Raw genomic sequence first — 26002 nt, 5'->3', positions numbered from 1 at the left:
AAGGATTTTGAAAATTCGACTCCAAGGGGGTGAAATAGGGGTTTGAAATTCGTGTAGTCCACGCGGACGAAGTCGCGAGCAATAGCTAGTAAGAAATATGAACTGACCTCTGGCTTATCGAGAATGATAATTCTGTTCTCTATCTTAGGTGCCAGCTCACACGCGCTTTGCTCCAGGTCGTCTAGAGACGCGCGGCGGGTTAACCTGAAAAAAAATAGATTTTCAAAATATTTACGAACAGACAATTAAGCAAGAAAGCTAGGTGTTGCATTGTTATCCGGATTTGAGCTACGTTTAAAATTTCAAATCTCTAGCTCATTGGGAAGTTAGTTTACAATCGATTGCCAAATACGTTACTTCAGTCAGCATGTTATAGTCTGGCCATTCAACGAGGTAACGCAGCCAGCGTTCTGTTACGGTGGTTTAGATGATATTTTTGATTTGTAATTTTAATATTTAATTGTTATAGGTTAGATTTAAATAATAAATTGTACAGAATCTTTCAATTGAAGAATGTTATAAAAATATGATTACCTACAAGGTAAAAAAAAATGCAAAATTTGTACCGATCATTCAAACAAATAGATAAGAACACGAGCTAATATTGTCATCCAGGTCCGAGCTAAGTTTAAAATATCAAGTCTCTAGCTCATCGGGAAGTTAGTTTAAAATCTAATGCTGTTTTAACCGAACAGATAAACAAACAGACAAGAAACCAAGTTAATAAAGACGTGGTATAAAAGAGAAGGAAAGACCAAGGGCTCACCCCCAGGTGGAGCTTTGCGCTCGTCAACCCACCCCCAGGAGGAGCTTCGCGCTCGTCAACCCACCCCCCAGGTGGACCTTTGCGCTCGTCAACCCACCCCCAGGTGGAGCTTTTCGCTCGTCAACCCACACCCTGGTGACGCTGTAGGGCCAACGCAGTACGCAATCCGAATTTATATAGAAAGGTTGAGGATAGGGTGTGGTGGCGCCCACTGGGGCAGGCCTATGTCCAACAGTGGACGTCCACTGACTTGATACTAGATTACCTGTGGTGAGTGATATGCGGCTCGACGGAAACCGAAGACGCTCTTCGAAGAGGCGGTGGACCGTCCAGTTCGCTGTTGTCCAACATCTTCACCAGACTATGTCTGTAACGAACATTGTATCAATTTTAATACTATGGATGATGCCTACTAGTATAATTTTTTTTTTTTACAAAAAAAATAAAAACCGTCTTTACCGTGTTTGTACACTAATTAATAATCAGTACCCTTATTATGAATGCGAAAGTGTGTTTGTTTGTTGGTCGGTCCTTCAATCACGTCGCAACAGATTGACGTGATTTTCTGAGAGGTCGGCAAACGCATGTGGTTTCTCTGGTGCTGCAAATGTTCATGGGCGGCAGTAATCACTCAACATCAGGTGACCCGCCTGCTCGTTTTTTAAAATAAATCTCTGTCTATGACCGACTCAGACCGCTATGTTGCAACCAGTGGCGTGCACAGGACTTCAAGCCAGGGTATTCATTTAGGTATGAACTTATTTTACGGCAGGTTAAAATGAAAAATAAGCATTGACTTATTACAATGAGGGTAAGCAGTGCGTTTATGCCTCTATGAGCTGCACGCCACTGGTTGCAACGTTATGATGATGATAATATGATAGAATACCTTCGACTGAGCGTAACCAGCGACTGCCTGTGTTTGGAGGGCCGCGACTTGCCCGTTCGCACGTTGATCGCTGCGAAGTGATTCTGTATGGCCATGCCGATCTCTGGGCACATGTCGTCCGACACCTGGGGGAAAATATTACATTTCAGTATTTGACTCTTTTTTGTAGTGTCTTAATTGGGTATTTTCCTACTTTTAAATTTGATAAATATTATTACTTTATTATAAACTAGGATAAAAATAATGACGTACGCTGAAAAAAATATTAAAATCCAACAAAGATTTACAAAGTTAGCATTTTAATATTGGGGTGGGAGGGTCTTCTATCCCTTTCTCGCAAAACGAAAATTTGTATGAAACCGCACGAAGCTACTATGGTATTAGTGAGGTGTGACGTCAAAATTCTATATCGCTCTCTCTGTCTAATCAGTTTTTTTTTGTTATTTGATCGATTTAATTAGTTTTTTCAGTTTACGTCATTATTTTTATTCTAGTTTATAATAAAGTAACAAAAAAAATTGGAGTCAAATACCCAATTTGATCCTAAGGTGATGATAAACTACCAGAAAATTCACAAAAATTTTATTCGATCGATAAGTTCAATAAAAATGCATTTAAATTATGTAACCACAAATTCACGGTTTACGGTTTTTTTCCTTTAGGGCGTTTGTGCACTCATTCGGTTCGTATTCATGTTTTTTTGTAAGCAAATTCGTGTTTTTGCTTACATAAAAAAACACGAATACGAATGAGTGCACCTACCTAGTACCTACCTGCCTTTCATGATTGTAGCTCAACGGGAACGGAAGTACTTTTCTTGACAGACACGACAGACGGACAGACAACCTATAAGGGTTCCTTTTTTCTTTTAAGGTACGGGGAAGCCTAAAAAGATGCAGATAGATACTCTTTTAGTTTAGAGAAAGACATCAGAATCGATTCCACTATTCGTAATCACACCACTAGACTTAGACGGTACGGAACACAGCTATCAAACCTGATCATGACCTTATAGAAAAAGGGCACACGTGTACATAGGCCTACCCGCTCTAAAAAGGACTAGCTGAGCCGCCCCGCCTTTGCTCGAGGAGTATTTTTGAAAATCTGTCAGTGAATAGAATTTACAAAATTTTTGAAACACGCGGTCTCTTTATACATATATCACACACTGGCTTTACTCACGTGTTTAGTCGACGTTAGCCCGACTAGTTTCAAACCCATCCGGGGTTCTTTTTCTCAACAGGCAGTCTCAACCGCGACGTGTGCGCAAACTGAGTCCCTGTGAAAAAGGACGCCGGATGGGTTCGAAACTAGTCGGGCTAACGTCGACTAAACACGTGAGTAAAGCCGGTGTGTGATATATGTATAATGGAAATCACTCACGATAGTTTAAATGTTGTTTATTTTTGCTCGAAAGCCCAAATACCAATTTTGGTAGATATACTTAACTTGAAAAAGTTATATCTATCAAAATTGATTTAGGGTTCCGTACCTGCAGACAAAAAAGGAACCTTTATAGGATTCATTCGTTGTATATCTGTCTGTCGTATCTGTCAAGATCCGTCAAGAAAATCAAAATCTTTCTGTTGACCTAGAAGCATGAAATACGGTACTTGCCGTGAAGCATGAAATTTGCCAGGTAGTCGATGTCTTATAGCACAAGTAAGGGGAAAAATCTGAAAACCGTGAATTTGTGGTAACGTCACAAAAAATTGTGTCATTTCTTATACAATGGTACGGAACACTTCGTGTGCGACTCCAGGCTCGCACTTGACCGATGTTTGAAGCTAGTAAGTTAATAACTTAGCGTTATTATTATACTACGTAAACACAAACCAGTTTGTTGTCAACGGAAACCCACTTCTGCGTGCCACACGCACGTACCCAGTTTTTTGTTCTGATTGTTGTTTTATTATATTCAATTGTAAAGATTTGCTCACAATATGATTGGAATAATATTATGCAATTTTTAATTTAAGGGCCCGGTATAAAATAAATTTAAATATATAAAAGGAAAAGGTGACTGACTGACTGACTGACTGACTAAGGGGGTAATATAGAAGTTTAAAATTTGTGTAGATTTTTAAAAATTCAACCTCTAATGGGGTAAAAAAAAATTGTAGCCCACGCGGACGAAGTCGCGGGCATAAGATAGTCATCAAATAATTATTTAACGCCTTAAAAACTGTTAAAAGTTAAGTCTTTTGTTTGATTTAAAAAGGATCTACACAATTAGAAGTCACTAGCTGTCGCCCGCGACTTCGTCCGCGTGGATTTAGGTTTTTAATAATCCCACGGGAACTCTTTGGTTTTCCGGGATAAAAAGTAGCCTATGTCACTCTCCAGGTCTTTGACTATACCCATGCACAAAATCACGTCAATCCGTTCCTCCGTTGCGACGCGATTGAAGGACAAACCAACAAACCAATAAACCAACAAACAAACACACTTTCGCATTTATAATAAGGGTACTGATTAGGTGGTGTTTGTCTGCATGAAGAAGATTATTAAAACATAAAATAAATAACACTAAGAAGAGTGGTACTAAAGAGAACCTTGGGTGACACCCACCGTGACTGACGATAGCTGTTGGGAGAGATGCATTTCATCGTTACAATTTTGCTGTGCATTCTTAAGCAAATATGATTTTACCCATCTTAAAGGTTGCGAAAAATACCGTTTACTACAAAGAATTTTATAGATAGTTGACCTTGTCAAACGCCTTGAGAAAATCGGTGTGATTGATATTTGATTGTCCTTGCCTCATTAAATGATGTAATTAAATAATTACAAGTGATGGTAAATATTACACAAATATCAAGCATTTGCATTCAATCAACCTTGCGTAATATAAAATATTTTTATATTTTATGTGTATAAGGCAGAGTGTATGTATTAAGTGATAAAACATTAGCCGGATAAGAATGCATTATCTTGTGTTTATAATAATATTATAATATAATTATAGTAATTACCCCTGATCTGCAATAAAATTATTTCTTTTTTAATTTTATATTATCTTTTGCGCGCGTCAAAACAAGGAGTGATATATAAACGAGCATTAAGTCTCAAGCAGCAACCAGTCAAGTCACTCAATTACAAACATAAGGTAACAATAAAATACAAAACCGTTCATAGCATCAAAATGATCTTACAAAATAAAGTTGCTATAGTGACAGGCGCCAGCTCCGGGATTGGAGCCGCAGTGGCGATTGCGTTGAGCGCAGAAGGCGCCTCGGTGGTCATTGTTGGACGAAACCAGGCCAAGTTGGCCGCCACAGCCGCCCGCTGCACCAACGCGCTGGCTATACAAGCCGACGTCACCAACGACGACGACGCCCAGAAAATCATACACCAGACGGTCAAAAAATTTGGAAAAATAGACGTTTTAGTGAACAACGCGGGAAGTGCGAAACTTGCAAACGTTTTCGATAAAAATATAATGGCAGCGTACGATTTCACCATGAACGTAAACCTTCGTGCCGTATTCCGTATGACAAGCTTGGCTATTCCTTATTTGATGAAAACAAAAGGCAACATTGTCAATATATCCAGTGTTAGTGGGCATAACACACAGTTTACGCAATCGCTCATATCGTATTCCGTTTCCAAGGCGGCACTGAGTCATTTCGGCGCATGCCTCGCGGCGGACTTGGCACCGCATGGAGTGAGAGTGAACACGATAAGTCCGGGGCCTGTGACTACTGATTTACTAGAGAACTTCGGCATGTCTGCAAACTGGGATGCATTCAAATCTAAATCTGTTCTCGGTAAAGTATCAGAACCGCAGGAAATCGCAGATTTGGCTCTGTTCATCGCTAGCGACAAGGGAAAGTCAATAACTGGTTCAAACATATTTAGCGACAACGGTTGTATGATAAACTATTCCTAAGACGGCTATTATTTTAAAATTGTCCATTTTTACTTATTAGTCAATTAAGTAATTAAAGCATAATTTATTTCTTATTACTTATTTCTTATTAAAAGAAAAGTAGATCAATCATGTATTGTATATTTCAGTTCATTCATTTACAAATTACTAAACTGGTAGGTACCTAAACCTAGTTTTGATAAATGAGGTAGGCTTTAGGTGTTCTTAGCTTTGTCTTAGCATCCCGGGTATTGTAAAGTATAATTACTTATGACAAATCCAGTGTGGCTGGTATAAAAAAAAATAAGACAAACAAAAAAACAGATGAGTGGATTGAGTTTGGTATCAAATGAAAGATATCTTATTCCTTATTGTGAAGTTTTCAAAAATATATAGATGATGTATATATACTAGATCAAGTCCACAACTTCGACCGCGTAGATTCAGGTTTTAAAAATTCTGTGATATTTTTCAGGATAAAAATGACTTCGTCCACATGGATTTTAGTTTTTTTTTATTCCGTGGGAACTAATTGATTTTTGGAATATAAAGTAGCTTATGCCCGTCTCTGGCATGCAAGCTATTATGGCCAAATGTCGTTAAAATTGGTTAAAAGATGTGCCATGCAAACACACTTTCACATTTTATAATAATATTAGCATGGATATATCTTAACAAAATATAAACTGTCCGTCTTCGGTGAAGTTTTTAACAGGCGTTATCAGGTTTTACTTTTAAAATGAATAAAATAAAAAAGAATGGTAATAAAGAGAACCTTGTGTGACACCCGGAGTGTTTGACAAAATATGTTGGATTATACGCCTTTTATCGTCATTAATTTTGGTATGCATTCTTAATCAAGCAAATAAGATAATACCCATCTTAAAATGTTGCTACAAATACCGTTTGCTACAAAGAATTTTATAGGTAGTTGACAATTGTCAAACGCTTTGGGAAAATCTGTGTGATTGGTATTAAATTGTCCTTACCTGTTGAATGTTGTAAATTAATACAAAAGATGAATAAGATGATAAATGTTGTAAATTATTACAAAAGATGGTAAATATTACATAAATATCAAGTAATTGCATATAATTAACCTTACATAACGTAAAACAATTTCATATGGCTGATTGTATGCATTAAATGATAACAACATTATGTCGAATAAAAATTGCATTATCTTGTACTTATTTATAACGTTAAGATACTGGTTTATTATCTTTATCTCAAGCAGTATAGTTTGAAGCAGCAACCAGTAAAGTCGTTCGATTGGAAACAGAAGATAATAAATTACAAAATAATACTTCGCACCAAAATGAGCTTCCAAGATAAAGTGGCTATAGTGACAGGCGCCAGCTCCGGGATCGGAGCCGCAGTGGCGATTGCGTTGAGCGCAGAAGGCGCCTCGGTGGCCATTGTTGGACGAAACCAGGCCAAGTTGGCCACCACAGCCGCCCGCTGCACCAACGCGCTGGCCATACAAGCCGACGTCACCAACGACGACGACGCCCACAGAATTATACACCAGACGGTCGAAAATTTTGGAACAATAGACATTTTAGTAAACAGCGCGGGTCAGCTAGTTAACCTGAAATGTGATACTCATATAGGTAAACTCAACAAGATCCTATCATGATATGTTTAGGAATTACAAGATGTATCTACTAGGTACTTCTCAACTAAAACTTATCAGGTGAGTAATTAAAGATTTATTGAAATTATTTTACCTGAGTGAACCCAAGCTAAGTCAGTTAGGTGTTAGTTACCTATACAAAAGCAAGTACCTTCTTATGCAGGTAATAGGAGTCTTTCAAGCAGGTATCTACTGAGTTGAAAATAAAGAAGTACTACTCAAGTAGGTACTTAGTTCAATAGTAGGGGTATGTAGGTAAGTATAAGACACAACTAAATGTAAAATCTGTTAATTTAGCCTACTTATTTAAATGTTAATATAAATAAACCTTTATATGAACTCATTAAGATTTTAAAACTTAAACTTTATTATAAGTACTCTACCACCGCACTTATTCTGCTTTATATTTGATATGTTCAGCAATAAGTATTAGGTAGGTAGTAGGAATTAGTCTCTCATCTAAATTGACTGTTGTTGATAATGATAACCAAGCATCAAGTTTTGCCTTGGCATACCTAATTGGCAAAGATTTTGTTCACAGCAAAATTTAGGTACCTACCTATGTTACTTTTTGCATCAAACGTGATTGGGCACTCCGCCAGGATAGTTAGATGTCTGATACTCAGACAACGAAGTAGGCCACCAACCTATTTTTTTTTTGCGAATCAACGACGAGCCAGAGAAACCACGTATACTTCCATTTTATAAAGTAAAATTAAATTAAAACACTTAAATGACACTTTTTTTATCTTAAATAAAACAATTCTAAACTGAAATAAAAATACTTCTTTCAAAACACGCCCATTTTGCCATATAAGCAGACTCTTTAAATTTAGTGGGCACCTCGCGAAGGCCTTTCTAATTTTAGAGAATTTTGGGTTGACGTTTCTTAATTTAGACATTTAGTGCGTGCAACAGAATAACTTTTGCTCTTTAAAATCTAAATTGAATAGTTTAGTGCTGTCAAATTCAATTTTAGGTTAGACCTGTCATTTAAGTGTGTTTTTAGAATAGCACATCTCTCTAAGTCTAATATTAGACATTTTAAAATTAGAAAAACGCCTAGAGAATCGGCCCCAATTGTGGGTCTATTATTACCTTATCTATTATTATCATATTAACTCGGACATTATACTCGTTTCAAGCAGCAACGAGTCAAGACGCTCGATTGAAAACAAAATATAATAAATTACATAATAATACTTATCAGCTGAGATGTGATGCATCACAATGAGCTTCCAAGATAAAGTGGCTATAGTGACAGGCGCCAGCTCCGGGATCGGAGCCGCAGTGGCGATTGCGTTGAGCGCAGAAGGCGCCTCGGTGGCCATTGTTGGACGAAACCAGGCCAAGTTGGCTGCCACAGCCGCCCGCTGCACCAACACGCTGGCCATACAAGCCGACGTCACCAACGATGACGACACCCAGAAAATTATACACCAGACGGTCGAAAAATTTGGAAAAATCGACGTTTTAGTGAACAACGCGGGAAGTGCGAAGCTTGCAAACGTTTTCGATAAAAATATAATGGCAGCGTACGATTTCACCATGAACGTAAACCTTCGTGCCGTGTTCCGTATAACAAGCTTGGCTATTCCTTATTTGATGAAAACAAAAGGCAACATTGTTAATATATCCAGTGTTAGTGGGCATAACACACAGTTTACGCAATCGCTCATATCGTATTCCGTTTCCAAGGCGGCACTGAGTCATTTCGGCGCATGCCTCGCGGTGGACTTGGCACCGCATGGAGTGAGAGTGAACACGATAAGTCCGGGGCCTGTGACTACTGATTAACTAGAGAACTTCGGCATGTCTGCAAACTGGGATGACTTCAAATCTAAATCTGTTCTCGGTAAAGTATCAGAACCGCAGGAAATCGCAGATTTGGCTCTGTTCATCGCTAGCGACAAGGGAAAGTCCATAACTGGTTCAAACATATTTAGCGACAACGGTTGTATGATAAACTATTCCTAAGACGGCTATTATTTTATACTTGTCCATTTTTACTTATTAGTCAATTAAGTAATTAAAGCATAATTTATTTCTTATTACTTATTTCTTATTAAAAGAAAAGTAGATCAATCATGTATTGTATATTTCAGTTCATTCCTTTTCAAATTACTAAACTGGTAGGTACCTAAACCTAGTTTTGATAAATGAGATAGGCTTTAGGTGTCCTTAGCTTTGTCTTAGCATCCCGGGTATTGTAAAGTATAATTACTTATGACAAATCCAGTGTGGCTGGTATAAAATAAGACAAACAAAAAAACAGATGAGTGGATTGAGTTTGGTATCAAATGAAAGATATCTTATTCCTTATTGTGAAGTTTTCAAAAATATATAGATGATGTATATGTAGGTACTAGCATGTCCGCAACTTTGACCGCGTAGGTTCAGGTTTTAAAAATTCTGTGATATTTTTCAGAATAAAAATGACTTCATCCACATGGATTTTAGTTTTTTTTAAATCCGTGGGAACTGATTGATTTTCGGAATATAAAGTATGCCTATGTCCGTCTCTGCGATGCAAGCTATTTATGAGCCAAATGTCGTTAAAATTGGTTAAAAAGATGTGCCATGCAAACACACTTTCACATTTTATAATATTAGCATGGATATATCTTAACAAAATATAAACTGTCCGTCTTCGGTGAAGTTTTTAACAGGCGTTATCGGGTTTTACTTTTAAAATGAATAAAATAAAAAGAGTGTCACACAAGGTTCTCTTTAGTAATAAAGAGAACCTTGTGTGACACCCGGCGTATATGACAAAAGCTGTCAGAATACACGCCTTTTATCGTCACTAATTTTGGTATGCATTCTTAATCAAGCAAATAAGATAATACCCATCTTCAAGGCATTCCGAACCAGTGGTAGATGCATCCGACTATTCGTAAGTACTTGTAAAAGTTTATACGAATAAAAAAGATTTTTATTTTATTTTATTTTTTTATCTTAAAAGGTTGCTACAAATACCGTTTGCTACAAAGAATTTTATAGGTAGGTATTCTTAGTTGACCTTGTCAAACGCTTTGGGAAAATCTGTGTGATTGGTATTAAATTGTCCTACCTGTTAAATGATGTAAATCCATACTTCCTTACTAATATTATAAATGCGAAAGTGTGTCTGTCTGTCTGTCTGCTAGCTTTTCACGGCTCAACCGTTTAACTGATTTTGACGAAATTTGGTACGGAGGTAGCTTGCAACCCGGGGAAGGACATAGGCTACTTTTTATCCCGGAAAATTTAGAAGTTCCCACAGGATTTTTAAAAACCTAAATCCACACGCACGAAGTCGCGGGCATCAGCTAGTTGTAAATAAATTATTACAAAAGATGGTAAATATTACACAAATATCAAGTAATTGCATACAATCAATCTTATATAACGTAAAACAATTTCATATGTCTGATTGTATGCATTAAATGATAAAACATTGTCGGATAAAAAATTGCATTATCTTGTACCTACCTATTTATAACGTTAAGATACTGGTTTATTATCTTTAGTTTAAACAGTATATTAGTTTTAAGCAGCAACCAGTAAAGTCGTTCGATTGGAAACAGAAGATAATAAATTACAAAATAATACATCGCACCAAAATGAGCTTCCAAGATAAAGTGGCTATAGTGACAGGCGCCAGCTCCGGGATCGGAGCCGCAGTGGCGATTGCGTTAAGCGCAGAAGGCGCCTCGGTGGCCATTGTTGGACGAAACCAAGCCAATTTGGCCACCACAGCCGCCCGCTGCACCAACGCGCTGGCCATACAAGCCGACGTCACCAAAGATGACGACGCCCAAAGAATTATACACCAGACGGTCGAAAAATTTGGAACAATAGACGTTTTAGTGAACAACGCGGGAAGTGCCAAGCTTGCAAGCGTTTTCGATGAAAATATTATGGCAGCGTATGATTTCACCATGAACGTAAATCTTCGTGCCGTATTCCGTATAACAAGCTTGGCTATTCCTTATTTGATGAAAACAAAAGGCAACATTGTAAATATATCCAGTGTTAGTGGGCATAACACACAGTTTACGCAATCGCTCATATCCTATTCTGTTTCTAAGGCGGGACTGAGTCATTTCGGCGCATGCCTCGCGTCAGACTTGGCACCGCATGGAGTGAGAGTGAACACGATAATTCCGGGGCCTGTGAATACTGATATACTACAGAACAGCGGCTTTTCTGCAAAATGGGATGAGTTCAAATCGAATACTGCTCTCGGTAAAGTATCAGAACCGCAGGAAATCGCAGATTTGGTTCTGTTCGTCGCTAGCGACCAGGGAAAGTCCATCACTGGTTCAAACATATTTTGCGACAACGGTTGTATGATAAAGGGGCCCTAAAGACGCCTCTTATTTCATAGTTGTCCATTTTTATTTATTAACTAATTAAATAAAGTACAACTTATTCCTTATTAGATACTGGACTAAAAGAAAAGTATCAAGTTTATCAATCATGTGTTTATTTGTTCACTGCTTCCCTTATAAATAAATCCTAAAATAATATAAAACTTCTTGATACGCCTTACTCACAACCTTGAATGGGAAGCTGGAAGAAATCTCTGTTTAGAGATAAGCATTTCCAATGTAACTTAATTTATTATTACTTTGTAACTACAATTTTGGTACATGAAAAATAAAAATAAATAAATAAATAATCCTAAATGGTTATTCATTATTAATAAAAAATGAGGTCGGTGTTTTAAAGTGTAGTAAAATTTAAATAACGCCATGATAAATCCAATATGGCGGATATGATGATATAAGCTTCAGATGAATCGTGTCAATTAATAAAAGGTATCATTGTATTATTTTCGAAAATATATTATTTGCTAGATGATGTTCGCAACTTCGTCCCCGTGAATTTAGGTTTTTAAAAGTTCTGCGATAACTCTTTGATTTTCCAAGATAAAGTGCGTTCAGTGATGCAAGCTATCCCTGTACCCAATAGATAAGACTCGCGACTTCTGGTAATTTTTTTTTTTTTAATTCGTAGGAACTCTTTGATTTTCCGAGATAAAAGCAGTCCTTGCCGGTATTCCGGAATACAAGCTATATTTGTACCAAATATTTGAGACCCGTGATCTTTATATCCGTAATTTATATCCGGGATATAAATTAGTATGCCCGTCTCTGGGATGCAAGCTCTTCACAAACCGAACTCCGTCAAAATTGTTTGAACACATGGATCATGAAAAGGTAACCGACAAATAGACAGACAGACACTTTTTCGCATTTTACAATATGCATGGACTCATATAATATCATAAAGACTGTCCATCTTTGGTGAAGTTTTTAACAGGCGTTATCGGATTTCAGTTTCAACATTAATAAAATAAATAAGAAGGTAACAAAAAGAACCTTGTGTCACACCCAGCGTGTTTCACAATGCATGCTGTTGGGATACATGCATTTTATCTTTACTAATTTGGTTGTGTATTTTTAAGCAAATAAGATATTGGGGCTAATTCTGAGCACATCCTAATTTTAGAGTATTCGCATGCTTTTCTTACTAATGTAATATGAAAAGGACAGACACAGTTTGACAGTTTTAAATTTAATTTTAAGATCGTAAAACCCGTGATTTTAGCACGCACTCGCGAACCTACTGTTTAAATTTGTATTGTGCACTAAAATTTAGAGTCTTTAAATGTGAAAGTCATGTTCCGTTCCTTTTTTAGCATTAGTAAAAAGAAAAGGATGCAGATACTCTAAATTTAGTTTAGAGTAAGACAAAGGAATCGGTGCCAATACCCATCGTAAAAGGTTGCGACAAAAACCGTTTGCTGCAAATAATTTTATAGGTAGGTATCCTTAGTTGACCTTGTCAAACGCCTTGGGAAAATCAGTGTGAATGGTATTTAAGTAATTGTCCTTGCCTATAAAATTATGTAGGTATATAAATTAAAAATAGTGATAAATAAGTCTTCTACTAAATAAATGTCCTTGCCTGCAACCTGCTTTATAATTTATAATAATACTAGCTGATTCGCCCGGCTTTTCTAGGGTATTTGATGTACTATATACGTATAGTAAAAGTAGCTTAAGTTACTCCTTCTAACATCAGCTATCTGCTAGTGAAAGTTCCGTCAAAATAAGTCCAACTATTTTAAAGATTAGCCGAAACCAACAGACAGACAAAATATTAGAAATTGTTTTTTGTTATAATTATATTAATAATAGGTATGGTACTTATACCTATTATACACTTTCAGATACATTTAGTAAAAAGCTGTTATTTTGATATTACAAACAGACAGAGGCACTACATTTCTATTTATTTGTATATAAAATTCAATGATAAAAACATTAAGTCGAACAAAAAATGCATTATAAGTTATTACCTTATCTATTATATCATATTAACTCGGACATTATATTAGTCCCAAGCAGCAACCAGTCAAGACGCTCGATTGTAAACAAAATATAATAAACTGACAAAATGAGCTTCCAAGATAAAGTGGCTATAGTGACAGGCGCCAGCTCCGGGATCGGAGCCGCAGTGGCGATTGCGTTGAGCGCAGAAGGCGCCTCGGTGGCCATTGTTGGACGAAACCAGGCCAAGTTGGCCACCACAGCCGCCCGCTGCACCAACGCGCTGGCCATACAAGCCGACGTCACCAACGACGACGACGCCCACAGAATTATACACCAGACGGTCGAAAAATTTGGCAAAATAGACGTATTAGTGAACAACGCGGGAAATGCGAAGTATGCAAGCGTTTTCGACGAAAATATTATGGCAGCGTACGATTTCACCATGAACGTAAACCTTCGTGCCGTATTCCGTATGACAAGCTTGGCTATTCCTTATTTGATGAAAACAAAAGGCAACATTGTTAATATGTCCAGTATCAGTGGGCATAGCACACAATTAGCTCCACAATCGATAACGTATTCCGTTTCCAAGGCAGGACTAAGTCACTTCAGCGCATGCCTCGCGGCAGACCTGGCCCCTCATGGAGTGAGAGTGAATACCATATGTCCAGGGCATACAGTAACTGATCTATTAGAAAACAGCGGATTTTTTGGAAGCTGGGATGACTTCAAAGCGGATACAGCTCTCGGTAAGGTGGCGGAAGCTCAGGAAATTGCATATTTGGTTCTGTTTATCGCTAGTGATAAAGCGAAGTCCATGACTGGGTCAAACTATTTTTGCGATAACGGCTTTATGATAAAGCGCCACTAGAAGGTCGTTATTTTGTGTTTGACTATGTTTTTAGAGTTCCGTACCTCCAAATGAAAACTGAACTGAACTGAAAGCGCAGATATCGTCAATTATAATTATAATATTTATCTTTAGATACAAAATATTATCTATAACAAATGCACTTGTGGCAAATAAATTAAATACTTAACATTCTTAGTAAGTTTTTTTTTAATAATTCTTATTAAAGTTGCTATAAACACAACATGTTTTCAAAAAACATTCGAAATTCAATTCGAAAATATTTTCAAAAACATCCGTTATTCAATTAGAAAACATAGTTACATTTGTGATTAGCTGGTAACTGAAAATGGTAAGCGCCCACTGTGATTTTTGTCTCTATCATTTGTATGGGATTACGTAACAGAGATACCTACGATGCGAGTGCGAGCTCGCGCAGGTATTGTTTCAGGCGCTCGTGTAGGTAATGTGTACGGATGTGTGCACTCACATTAATGCAGATGGCAAACGCGGGAGGCGTCTTTAAAATGCTATTGCGATGCGTCTCACGGTTAAATTCAGGGACGACTATGTGATTGGCGCGGACTATACAAAATAAGAGACTCACCAACTCCGGACACTGGCGTAGCATTGTGAACCCGTCGTTGCCAGAATGTAGGTACTGCTTGATCGCCAGCCGGTCCTTTTGCAAGTACTCGCCCCCTAGTGTGTAGGCTCGACCGTACCAAAAGGAGATCTCAAACCGAGCGGTTGTCTTTGCTCAGTAGCGCTAGCTCTGGTATATAGTGTGTTAGCTATGGCTGGGCCGACGGTTGTGTCTTGAAACTTCTATATAATATAGTGCAGATTGCAGAAAACTCTGTTAGTGCGATTCAGATTTGCGTGTTCTACTTTCACTTCCGATGATGGTACCCGTGCTGCCATCTAGTGAGAGCGACGCGAGTAGTCAAGGCTTCGGTTCGGTATCCAATGCTGATCGGTTTCTTCGTACGAATGAGAAGCGCCATCTGCTTGTATTGTGGTGACCACCACAAGAGTATAAAGATCAGACTATAGTACAAAATAAGACACTCACCAACACCGGACACTGGCGTAGCATTGTGAACCCGTCGTTGCCAGAATGTAGGTACTGCTTGATCGCCAGCCGGTACTTCTGGTCCTTTAGCAAGTACTCGTCCCCTATTTTGATGACTTGCTGCGCAACCCTCTCGCCTGGGGGTTTGCTGGGGTCGAAAGCGAACGATACGCCAGCTACCTGGAGAAAAGAATCTAATAAGATTTTTCGTAGAAATATGTAGTTATTGGTGTCACAAGGGTCCAAAGTGGTATTTTGTTGAACGAGGGCGTTGTTTTGAATTCAGAGCGAAGCGAAGGATTCCAAAGTAGAATCTTCAGCGCAGCGAAGGGATCCTAAAGCAGAATCCTGAGCGTAGCGAGGAATTCAATATACGCCGCCCGAGAAAAATATTTTGTCCCCTAATGACTCACACTATTTTTCTTTTTTTTGGGAAAAGGTAACTGACTGACTGATCTATCAACGCACAGCTCAAGCTACTGGACGGATCGGGCTGAAATTTGGCATGCAGCTATTATGACATAGGCATCCATCTGCTAAGGATTTTTGAAAACTCAACCCCTAAGGGGGTGAAATAGGGATTTGAAATTTGTGTAGTCCACGCGGACGAAGACGCGGGAATAAGCTAGTAGACATTATACTGAAAGTTTAAATAAAACACAATCGTGAAAAAATTTAACATTTATACATATGAGCTACATTTTGACAGTTCATAAAAGATCTTAGTCCATAGAAGATATAAAATCAGAAGAGAGAAAGCTCAGACTTCCATAGTTTTTCGAATAGGTTTGATGAAATTAATTTTTCGTACAAAACCTTCAATGGATTAAAAACAAAATGTCAAATGAGCTCGGTGTCTATCAATCAGTGTTAATCACTAAGTTAGCAATTTTATTTTTTAGGAATTGATAACTAGAGGGCCTGCCAAAATTTGTAAAAATCCACGTCTTGAGTTTGCTAACCATTTTAAATTATCGATTTAACTAAAAAAGTACGTCACATTACGTCAAACGTTTATGACGTCACATCTGTGTATTTCATACAAGCTCCCGTAGGTACTAAGCGAGGGTTTTGACGTTTTATCAAAAGACGCTGATTTGACTATATCCTGTAAAAGCTTACCTGAGGAAACCTGCCCTCCAAACTGGGATACTTGGAGACTGCGTTCTCCAGGACCTTGATGACGGTTTCCCCACTCGCTTCCACCACCACGATGGGGTCCCGCATGGGGATTATCGTCGACAGGTCACGTAGGGTGAAGTCTCCCGCAGGGTGTACCTTGGGGTCATAAGAATTTGGTATTTCATCATCATGATCAACCCATCACCGGCTCAATACAAAGCACGGGTCTCCTCTCAGAGTGAGAAGGGTTTTGGCCATAGTCTACCACGCTGGCCACGTGCGGATTGGTAGACTTCACACACCTTTGAGAACATTATGGAGAACTCTCAGTTACGCAGGTTTCCTCACGATGTTTTCCTTCACTGTTAAAGCAAGTGATATTTAATTAATTAAAACGCACATAGCTCCGAAAAGTTAGAGGTGCGTGCCCAGGATCGAACCCCCAACCTCCGATTAGAAGGCGGACGTCCTAACCACTAGGCTATCACAGCTTTGGTATTTGGTATTTGACTACATCAAAAATAAATTATTTCTCAGTGATTATTAAATAGAGCATCTTAACATTGAGAACCACTCTTCTAGAATTCTAGAACCTTCTTTCTTACCTGATCAGATCGGAAGGTCCCAGAATTAAGCATTAATAGCTAGCAGTATGTCACACACTTAGTTATCCAGCGAATATTATTAGCGCTTAGTATGGAAAACCTTCCTTCTAGAACGTTCTTTCTTACCTGATCAGATCGGAAGGTCCCAGAATTAAGCATTAATAGCTAGCAGTATGTCACACACTTAGTTATCCAGCGAATATTATTAGCGCTTAGTATGGAAAACCTTCCTTCTAGAACGTTCTTTCTAACCTGATCAGATCGGAAGGTCCCAGAGTTGAGCAGTAGAAGGTCGGCGCCCGTGGCAGCGAGCAGCACGTCACAGACCCAGTTGCCCAGGTTGCACTCTTGGCGTCTCACCACGGAGAACCTTCCTTCTAGAGGCACGCAGAACTTGCCCAGCACTTCGTCCATTTTGCCGTCAATCATGGCTAAAAATAAAGTATATAATAAAATTCAAAATCCTGACTGACTGACTGACTTATAATATCAACGCACAGCCTAAACCGCTGGTCCTAGAGACATGAAATTTGGAGGGTCTGTTCTTTGTAAAGAGTAGGTATCCACTAAAAAAGGCTTTTTCGAAATTCTTCCCAAAAGGGGGGTAAATAGGGTATGGAAGTCTGAAATGGTTCGTATGAAAGTCTGTAATTTTTAAAGTTACATAGATGAAAATTGGTATTTAGATGTTGATGTTGATTTTGCTGAACTGCCATAATTCGGTGCCGCTCTTTACTATGTTGTCCGTGCTCTGTAGTGAGCCGGCGATGGGGGACTATACTCACCGGAATATTTGTCAACTTTGGCCTTGAGCACAGGGTCTTCAGCGTAGGAGCTGTTCACATCCACGTCCGTGATCTCGACGCGGGCGATGTCGGACCCGAAGTTGATGTTGATTTTGCTGAACTGCCGGAAGTCGGTGCCGCTCTTTACTATGTATTTGTTGTTTACCTGTATGTACATTATTTTCTATAAAACAATTACAAATATATTTATATCGAAAGGTCTACATTGCAAGGTAATGACCGACTGCGCCATCTAGATGTGATTTAGTAAACTAAATATTTTGGGAACACAAATCATTTATTTTGTGATGGAATCAGAAACTCACGGTTTACGGATTTTTTCTCTTGTAGTATAAGACCTACCTACCTGAATGAACGAAGTGGCGGGAATCATCTAGTTTTATATATTATTATATGTATAAAGATTGATTGATTTATTGGTCTTACCTCTAAAACCTCATACACATGATCGTGCCCTCCCAATATAAGATCAATCTCGTTGCAGCCCTCAGCCAGTTTGATGTCATTAGGCGTCCTCATATGCGTCAGAGCTATGACGTATTCGCAACCCTGAAAGATAATATGAATTAACAAAAAAATATTTGTCGAGTTGTAAACAGATTGTTCATTGAACATCACGTCATTGTCCCCACCGTCGTTGTGAGAATATAAAATCGGACGCGCAGTGTTTCACGATTGATTATTCGTCTGGCTCTCGCCAGGGGCACTTCCCAGTAGACATTGTGTGTGGCGTACTGTAGGTTTTACTATTGTTGTTGTTGCCTAATGAGGTTCCTGTTGATTGGACTAGTTGATGTTGTATTGGTTGGTCTGGGATCGGTATGGGGATGGAGGAACCGATCTAGGTAGGGACTTAGATAGGGTTTAGTTAGCGTTGGTTCTGTTAGTAACGTCATAGGAGCATTAGGGACAACCCTACCTTACCTCTTGTTTCAACTGCGAAGCTAGCTTGTTCCCTGCCTGTAGGAAGTCTATAAACGTCACCTCTTCGGGGTTTATTGTTGCCAGTGTGTCTAACCATTCCTGCGAACATAGAAAAAGATGTGAAGAAATTGTAGGAGTGAATGCGGAAGCAACGCGTCATTTAGCACATAGGTACAGTCATCATCATCATCATTAACCGATAGACGTTAAAATATCGTGAAAATATGTATACAAAGGATATACCTGTTCCACAAGTCCAATGAGTCCAATCTTATGTCCGTTGCAAAGTAACGCATGGGTGATCTTGCCGTCACCGAGTGGTCGCCCAGTCTCATTGTCTATCACATTTGACATAAGCCAGGGGAAGTTGCACTGGGCGACCAGGTTTGATAGGACGTCCAGACCGAAATCTGAAATCACAGATATGTCCAGATATGCAACTAGCATGGCCCCCTCAGTCCCTCTCGCTCAAGCAGAGGTACTTGTGAAATGTTATTCCGTTTATTTTACGTTCGCTTCGGCTATTGTAGCCTAGTATACTGCAACCCACCATTACACAATAACTTCAAAAACGAAAAACAACAAAGCGAATCAATTATTTATTTACAATACTTGTACAACATAACAGTCAACATAACCTCACTTCACGTTGTTTGCCAAAATCTCACGTACAAATACATTTTGGCAAACAAAAAAGTGGCCACGTGATAAGCACAAAACATAATCATTTTGTCACGTTCTAATAAGAGCTTAAATGCATTTAGCTATCTCGCTCTAACAGCAAGTGTCACAATAGGGCTACTTCTAATAGTCCTTGTTCTGAGTCTGAAATAATACCACATTTGTAATGGTAGTTTTTGACAGTTTATTCCAGCGCTTCTTGTGATTGAGGCATTTTGGCTTTAAGGTGGAAGGACACGGTCTGCCCGCGAAATTCAAATTTAATTTGGTTTTTCGCAATTTGTAAACTAATACGACAAAGTAGCCTTATGGCATCCAAATTGAGCCCTTAGAAGTGTCATCTTCACAGGCTTATATAAAAATCTTTACTTGAATATATTATATGGTATATATTATATTAGTATGGATTACACTCATTCCCACAAATGACTTTGCTACGTTCGCGAGGCGAAGCGTAGGAGTTGCAAGCTTATTACGGTTCCTAGTTTGTCTGTCGTGGAAATCAACGATTTTTTCATCAAGCTGTTTTCTGCCCTTTAACGAGCTGAAAAATGAGAACAGCGTTCACAGGTACCCAAATATATTAAAATAATTCTTACCAAAATCATGGTTCCCGAATACAGCACAATGCGTGCCGATTTCATTCAAAACTGGTACCATTTGTTCGCCTTTTGTGAATGTGCTTACTGAAAGAAAACACACACAAATATTAGTTGGATTTTATAAACTGGTATAAATATTCTAGGCCAAGAAGAATAATGTCCGAATACGGAGTAACTTCTAATATTTTTCTGCTCATAATTACAATTCTGCTAGTTTCATCGGATTCGAAGAACGAAAAGTAGTCAATAGTCTACGTATAATACTTACACATGCTAGGAGAGAAGGCATCGCCGCTGAATAACACGAGGGGGTTCAGATGCTGCAACGCCTTCACTGCCGTGCTGAACCTTAGTGCACCGCCCACTGGCTCCGTGCCTGTCGAGACAAAGTTAAACTAAATAACACGAGGGGGTTCAGATGCTGCAACGCCTTCACAGCCGTGCTGAACCTTAGTGCACCGCCCACTGGCTCCGTGCCTGTCGAGACAAAGTTAAACTAAATAACACGAGGGGGTTCAGATGCTGCAACGCCTTCACAGCCGTGCTGAACCTTAGTGCACCGACCACTGGCTCCGTGCCTGTCGAGACAAAGTCAAACTAAATAACACGAGGGGGTTCAGATGCTGCAACGCCTTCACGGCCGTGCTGAACCTTAGTGCACCGCCCACTGGCTCCGTGCCTGTCGAGACAAAGTTAAACTAAATAACACGAGGGGGTTCAGATGCTGCAACGCCTTCACAGCCGTGCTGAACCTTAGTGCACCGACCACTGGCTCCGTGCCTGTCGAGACAAAGTTAAACTAAATAACACGAGGGGGTTCAGATGCTGCAACGCCTTCACAGCCGTGCTGATCCTTAGTGCACCGCCCACTGGCTCCGTGCCTGTCGAGACAAAGTTAAACTAAATAACACGAGGGGGTTCAGATGCTGCAACGCCTTCACAGCCGTGCTGAACCTTAGTGCACCGCCCACTGGCTCCGTGCCTGTCGAGACAAAGTTAAACTAAATAACACGAGGGGGTTCAGATGCTGCAACGCCTTCACAGCCGTGCTGAACCTTAGTGCACCGCCCACTGGCTCCGTGCCTGTCGAGACAAAGTTAAACTAAATAACACGAGGGGGTTCAGATGCTGCAACGCCTTCACAGCCGTGCTGAACCTTAGTGCACCGCCCAGTGGCTCCGTACCTGTCGAGACAAAGTTAAACTAACACTGAGATCAATAGAACGCACTTTGACCTTGCTCAGACTTAAGTTTGAGTTAAAACGAGACAGATTTATGTAAGAGATATAGCTTTGTCTCGTTTTAACTCTGCCTTAAGTCTAAGCAAAGTCAGAGTGCGCTCTATAGATCTCATAGTAGACATCAACTAATAGTCTGATAAATAGGTACTCACTCGTAGTTGGTTCGATGTTGTAGACATCATTGAAGTGTATTATGAGTACATCGTCGGCCATCCCTCGCCCCGCCAACTGACTGACTGCCCGCCTGCCCACCTGCCTCACCTCTAGTGATGCCTGTAGAATAGAATTATTTTTATTTAAATGCACTTTTACAAGTACCTACCTATTTTTGAATGGTTAAATGCATTCTACCACTGGTTTGGAATGCCTTTCCTAGCGAGAAGAACCAGCAAGAAATTCATTAAGGTGGTTTGGTAGATCCGGCCGCGAAAATTAATTATAAAATTAATAGTAGACTAATCATACATCGAAAGCTTATGGTAATAAAAACTTCATATTTGTTCCTGAAAGAATATTTTCTGAATTTTCCCAGATTTGCACAAATATGAAGTAGGTAAATGAGTATTTTTGAAAGTTTTTATGGAAAAACATGTAGATGCATAAATGTTATGCCCGCAAAACTCATTAATAGCCTTCGATGTATGATTACTATTTTCGAAAAACTAACTAAAATTTGAATTTTCGCGGCTGGATGTATCAAACCACCTTAATCGTAGGTAATTGGGTAGAAGTTACCATGGAGTCCATTTACATACATTTACATCAATATCCTGCGTCATACTTATTTGACTATTGAATTTATCTAAAGCGGCATCGAATTTAGCTCAGCGGGTTGCGAAGCTGAATTCAGGCCGCGCAAGATTGTGACGCGTCATCAATTCACGACGAAGTAGATGTGCAGACTGCCCGTTTAGAACCTACCACTCCTGTTTTGTTTGATTCTACCTATTTTATTTAGTTGATGATTCTAGTTAGTTACTCTGTACCTACCGACGCACAAGGCAAATTTTATTGGTGTGGACGCGGTGTTAGCTATTGTGTTCGCGTGACAAAGAGGCCATCAAACCTAGTTATAGTATTAGTACTTAAATATGAAAATAATATGAAATATCAACTTACGAGTACCTAGCATTATTTTAGTCTGCACTTTTGTGGGGCCAAAACACATAGTCGCGGCAGGTCGAGATGGCAATAGAGGAGGGAACGACCTGTCACCCACATAGCCCCCGCGCTAACGCGGTGCTGGCGAACGCGGGTGAGGTGGGGTGTGCGAGACGTCTCCGCGCCTCATGTCCCGATTGCCATCTCAACCTGTCGCAGATTATACACATGACACGACGTCGCATTACCACTCACGACACGATGTCGTGCCGTGAAAATTAACAATGTAATCCTACGCCAATGCCATCATTATAATCAACTGATAGACGTCCACTAGGACATAGGTCTCTTATAGGGACTTCCATACGCCACGGTCTTGCGCCGCCTGTAAGTTTCGTGACAGACCGATAGACAGACAGACAGACAGACAACAAACTGATCCTATAAGAGGTCCGTTTTTCTTTTTGAGGTAGGGAACCCTAAAAATTGGTCACAGATCAAAAGTGGACAGCTCAAGGCTAGGGGCTATTACAATAATTTGTAACAGGTGTTCGCACAATGTCAAAGTAATTTAACACTGCCAAATAGGTCTATAGCACTCTACTCATAGGTATTATAAATGCGAAAGTGTGCTAGTTTGTCCTTCAATCACGCCGCTTCAATCAGACTGGCTGGCAAGTGATAATGCAGCCTAAGATAGAGGACGCTTGGCTAGAAGACGTTTAGATATAGGTACTTAGTTAGACCTGGATTATGGATTAACGTAGAATAGGTGGTGCACGATTTACATTTAAACTTAATAGATACATACTGACATTAGCTAGTCTCTATAATATAAACGTGAATCGCTAAATGTGTTGCTGATCGCAAATCTCGAGAACAGCTGAACTGATTTCGCTAATTCTTTTTTCATAATATTCCTTGAAGTACGGGGATGGTTCTTACAGAGAAAATTTTTAAAAAATTCCTGAAAAGGAATCGACTGTTAGGCGGTACTGAGTTCGCCAGGGCAACTAGTTTATAATAATACTAGCTGATCTAACCGGCTTCACCTGGATATTTAATATGGACATAATAATTTAGCCTATGCTACTTCGGGGTAAAGTAGCTTTCTAATAGTGAAAGAATTATTGAAACTACTTTCAGATTTTATTTACAACTAGTAATTTTGAATAGAAGAAAAAAAATGGTACACAGTAAGTACTAAATATTTTTAATATGCTTTAGCTATCCTCATGGTGCAATAAATAGAAGGTAAGTACTGTGGTTCTTTATGTTGTACACAATTTCTAAACTAAATCAAAATGACAGATATCTAAAACTATATAGCTATTCCTTTCATAATGCTCCTTGTGAAAAAGGATAGAATTACTAGATTGAGATTAGACCTGTCAATTTAGTTCAGAGATATTTAGAGATTGTATACAAACAGAATTAGCCACATTATGCTATACCTAGTGCTTTTTAATTAAAACTAAATCTTATAAGTACTTAGGCGGAGATCTATAGAGCGCACTCTGACTTTGCTCAGACTTAAGATCAAGTTAAAAGGAGACGGATTTATGTAAGAGATATACATTTCTCTTGTTTTATTTCTCTCTTCTTGACTTTACGTCTTAAGTCTAAGCAATAGATCTCACCCTTAGAGAGAAATGTAGGACACCAAACGTGCAAATTACTTAATACTAGCTGATGCCCGCGACTTCGTCCGCGTGGATTTAGGTTTTTTAAAAATCCCGTGGAAACTCTTTGATTAGGATAAAAAGTAGCCTATGTTCTTCCCCAGGATGTAAGCTACCTCTGTACCAAATTTCATCAAAATCGGTTAAGCCGTTGGGCCGTGAAAAGCTAGCAGACAGACAGACAGACACACTTTCGAATTTATAATATTAGTATGGATTAAGTATTTGTATTAACAAATAGATAAAAGAAAAATAGTACCTAATAGATCTACAAACTAATAAGTAAAACAACAATGACTCTAATACTAAAACATTTATCAACAGTGCAATAGCGATTGCACAGTGCAATTATATGTTTAGACTATAGACCATGCCTGTTTCAGCCATCCGACAACGGAACGGACTCCGTCCGTGACCTCCCCTGGTACATCAACACTCGTTGACTCTATTAACGAGCTCCATCGTGATCTGAGAGCAGCCTGTGCTGCAAATGATGCCATCGTACGCACTGTTCTCACTAAAACCATTTTGCATTGTACACTTTGATTTTATCTTTAACAAGGTAAACTCTATTTTAATATTCATAAGGTTGAGATTGATTTAATATTCTTATGTGCTAAAGAATAAAAATCCATGCACAGAAATAATATGTCCCCTGTCACTGTCTGCCACATTGTAATTTATATTAAATGTCTCTCTTGAGGAAGGGAAATAATTTATTACACATTCTAAGTGTTGTTTCTCTATATCTATAAATTAATTATTGATACAACTTTGTATATCAAGTAAGCATTAAATATGTATAAATTTAGACTAGATCAAATTTTATCTTGATATTTATCTTAGTAGATATTTTAGTTATCCTAGACATTTGTTTTATATCTATATATTTAATTGAATTACATAGGTAATGGAGTTTAAAAAAATTGTTCATACACCCAGTTACATAGCACAAATGTTATTTTCACATTCACATTTTTCACACAGCACGAAATAGCTGAACTAGAGTGCCTATTAAATTTAGAATTTACGGAACTCAAGGTCACTAACTTTTAATAGATTTTTTTAGGTTTCTGCAAGTTATTTGTAAACTTTGAGACGAGGAAAAGACCTACTGTATTATATGGGTAGTTTAGACGATGTTTGAGGCAAAATTTGTCAAACTAGGGCTGCGCAATGCCGTATCACTAACGCTTATGTCTGACTATAAAGTATAAGGTCAAGGCACTGCGATAATAATTTATTTTGGCACTCGTACAACGTTTTTCAATGTCTTGATACTACACATTATATTTAATACATTTCCTCTGACAATTCACGTAATAAACCCTTTTGTTTACATACTACGAAGAATATAATAATTGTATTCCTTTCGTCGAATACGATTTTGCGCTAAATATTTTTAAAAACGAAATTATATCATAACTTACCAAACAGGTTGGTGGATATCTTATTTAAATGTCGAGATTTAATATAAATAAATGCCTTCTATTCAGAATCTACGGATAATGGCTTGATTTTAATATTTCTCGATCTTTAGAGTTTTAAATCACAACGCAACAGCAACACCCACAAACGGAATTTCTTCTATCTTCTATTTCTAAAACTAAACTGTCGTCTGTCAGTTAATTAACTGTCAAATTCGATCGGTTGTCAAAATTTACGTTCCTTTTTATGTTTAGTGCGATGTCCTATTTTCAAAGTCAAAATATTTTCAAAGAAAACAGAAAAATATTAACGGGTAACATTGGTGTAAGACAACAGTTTTCTCTTTTATGGCGTCTTTTGCGCTTGACTGTTTAACTAATTTGGGACCGTGAAAATT

The 26002-nt window shown here is 38.6% G+C and overlaps 4 protein-coding genes and 1 pseudogene across 8 annotated transcripts in view; 4 read left to right on the top strand and 1 right to left on the bottom strand.

The window, feature by feature from the left end:
* The window catches only part of LOC117983815 (snake venom 5'-nucleotidase), a 29625-nt gene extending 3862 nt beyond the window's left edge, over positions 1-25763 (bottom strand). Inside the window, exons 1-15 of one of the 5 annotated variants that reach the window (XM_069499758.1) lie at positions 25608-25763; positions 24545-24729; positions 21547-21660; positions 20422-20529; positions 20151-20237; positions 19114-19280; positions 18871-18969; positions 18373-18495; positions 17926-18091; positions 17393-17571; positions 16536-16691; positions 15414-15593; positions 1656-1780; positions 1032-1133; positions 108-204 (exon numbers count right to left, since the gene is read on the bottom strand). In XM_069499758.1, the coding sequence (XP_069355859.1) occupies positions 108-204; positions 1032-1133; positions 1656-1780; positions 15414-15593; positions 16536-16691; positions 17393-17571; positions 17926-18091; positions 18373-18495; positions 18871-18969; positions 19114-19280; positions 20151-20237; positions 20422-20529; positions 21547-21660; positions 24545-24704 (1863 nt within the window). In that variant the 5' untranslated portion in view covers positions 24705-24729; positions 25608-25763. Of the gene's footprint in view, positions 1-107; positions 205-1031; positions 1134-1655; positions 1781-15413; positions 15594-16535; positions 16692-17392; positions 17572-17925; positions 18092-18372; positions 18496-18870; positions 18970-19113; positions 19281-20150; positions 20238-20421; positions 20530-21546; positions 21668-24544; positions 25513-25607 lie in introns of those variants that run through there. The other 4 variants (XM_069499759.1, XM_069499762.1, XM_069499757.1 and 1 more) reach the window with 4 other exon arrangements.
* Positions 4713-5660, top strand: LOC138402530 (uncharacterized oxidoreductase SERP2049-like). Its single transcript, XM_069499499.1, has one exon. The coding sequence runs from the start codon at positions 4801-4803 to the stop codon at positions 5545-5547; it is 747 nt and encodes a 248-aa protein (XP_069355600.1). The 5' UTR covers positions 4713-4800; the 3' UTR covers positions 5548-5660.
* On the top strand, positions 8393-9612 carry LOC117983832 (uncharacterized oxidoreductase SERP2049-like; annotated as a pseudogene).
* LOC138402528 (uncharacterized oxidoreductase SERP2049-like) lies at positions 9747-11717 on the top strand. Its single transcript, XM_069499498.1, has one exon. It carries the CDS (start codon positions 10768-10770, stop codon positions 11512-11514), a length of 747 nt encoding a protein of 248 aa, XP_069355599.1. The 5' UTR covers positions 9747-10767; the 3' UTR covers positions 11515-11717.
* Positions 13419-14410, top strand: LOC117983831 (uncharacterized oxidoreductase MexAM1_META1p0182-like). The gene has a single exon (XM_034970461.2). It carries the CDS (start codon positions 13613-13615, stop codon positions 14357-14359), a length of 747 nt encoding a protein of 248 aa, XP_034826352.1. The 5' UTR covers positions 13419-13612; the 3' UTR covers positions 14360-14410.
* Positions 25764-26002: the final 239 nt, after the last annotated feature.

This window comes from Maniola hyperantus, chromosome 7 (assembly GCF_902806685.2).
Source record: "Maniola hyperantus chromosome 7, iAphHyp1.2, whole genome shotgun sequence".
Classification (NCBI taxonomy): Eukaryota; Metazoa; Arthropoda; class Insecta; order Lepidoptera; family Nymphalidae; genus Maniola; species Maniola hyperantus.
Note: the sequence above shows the minus strand (reverse complement) of the source record. Positions and strands in the feature narration are given on the sequence as shown.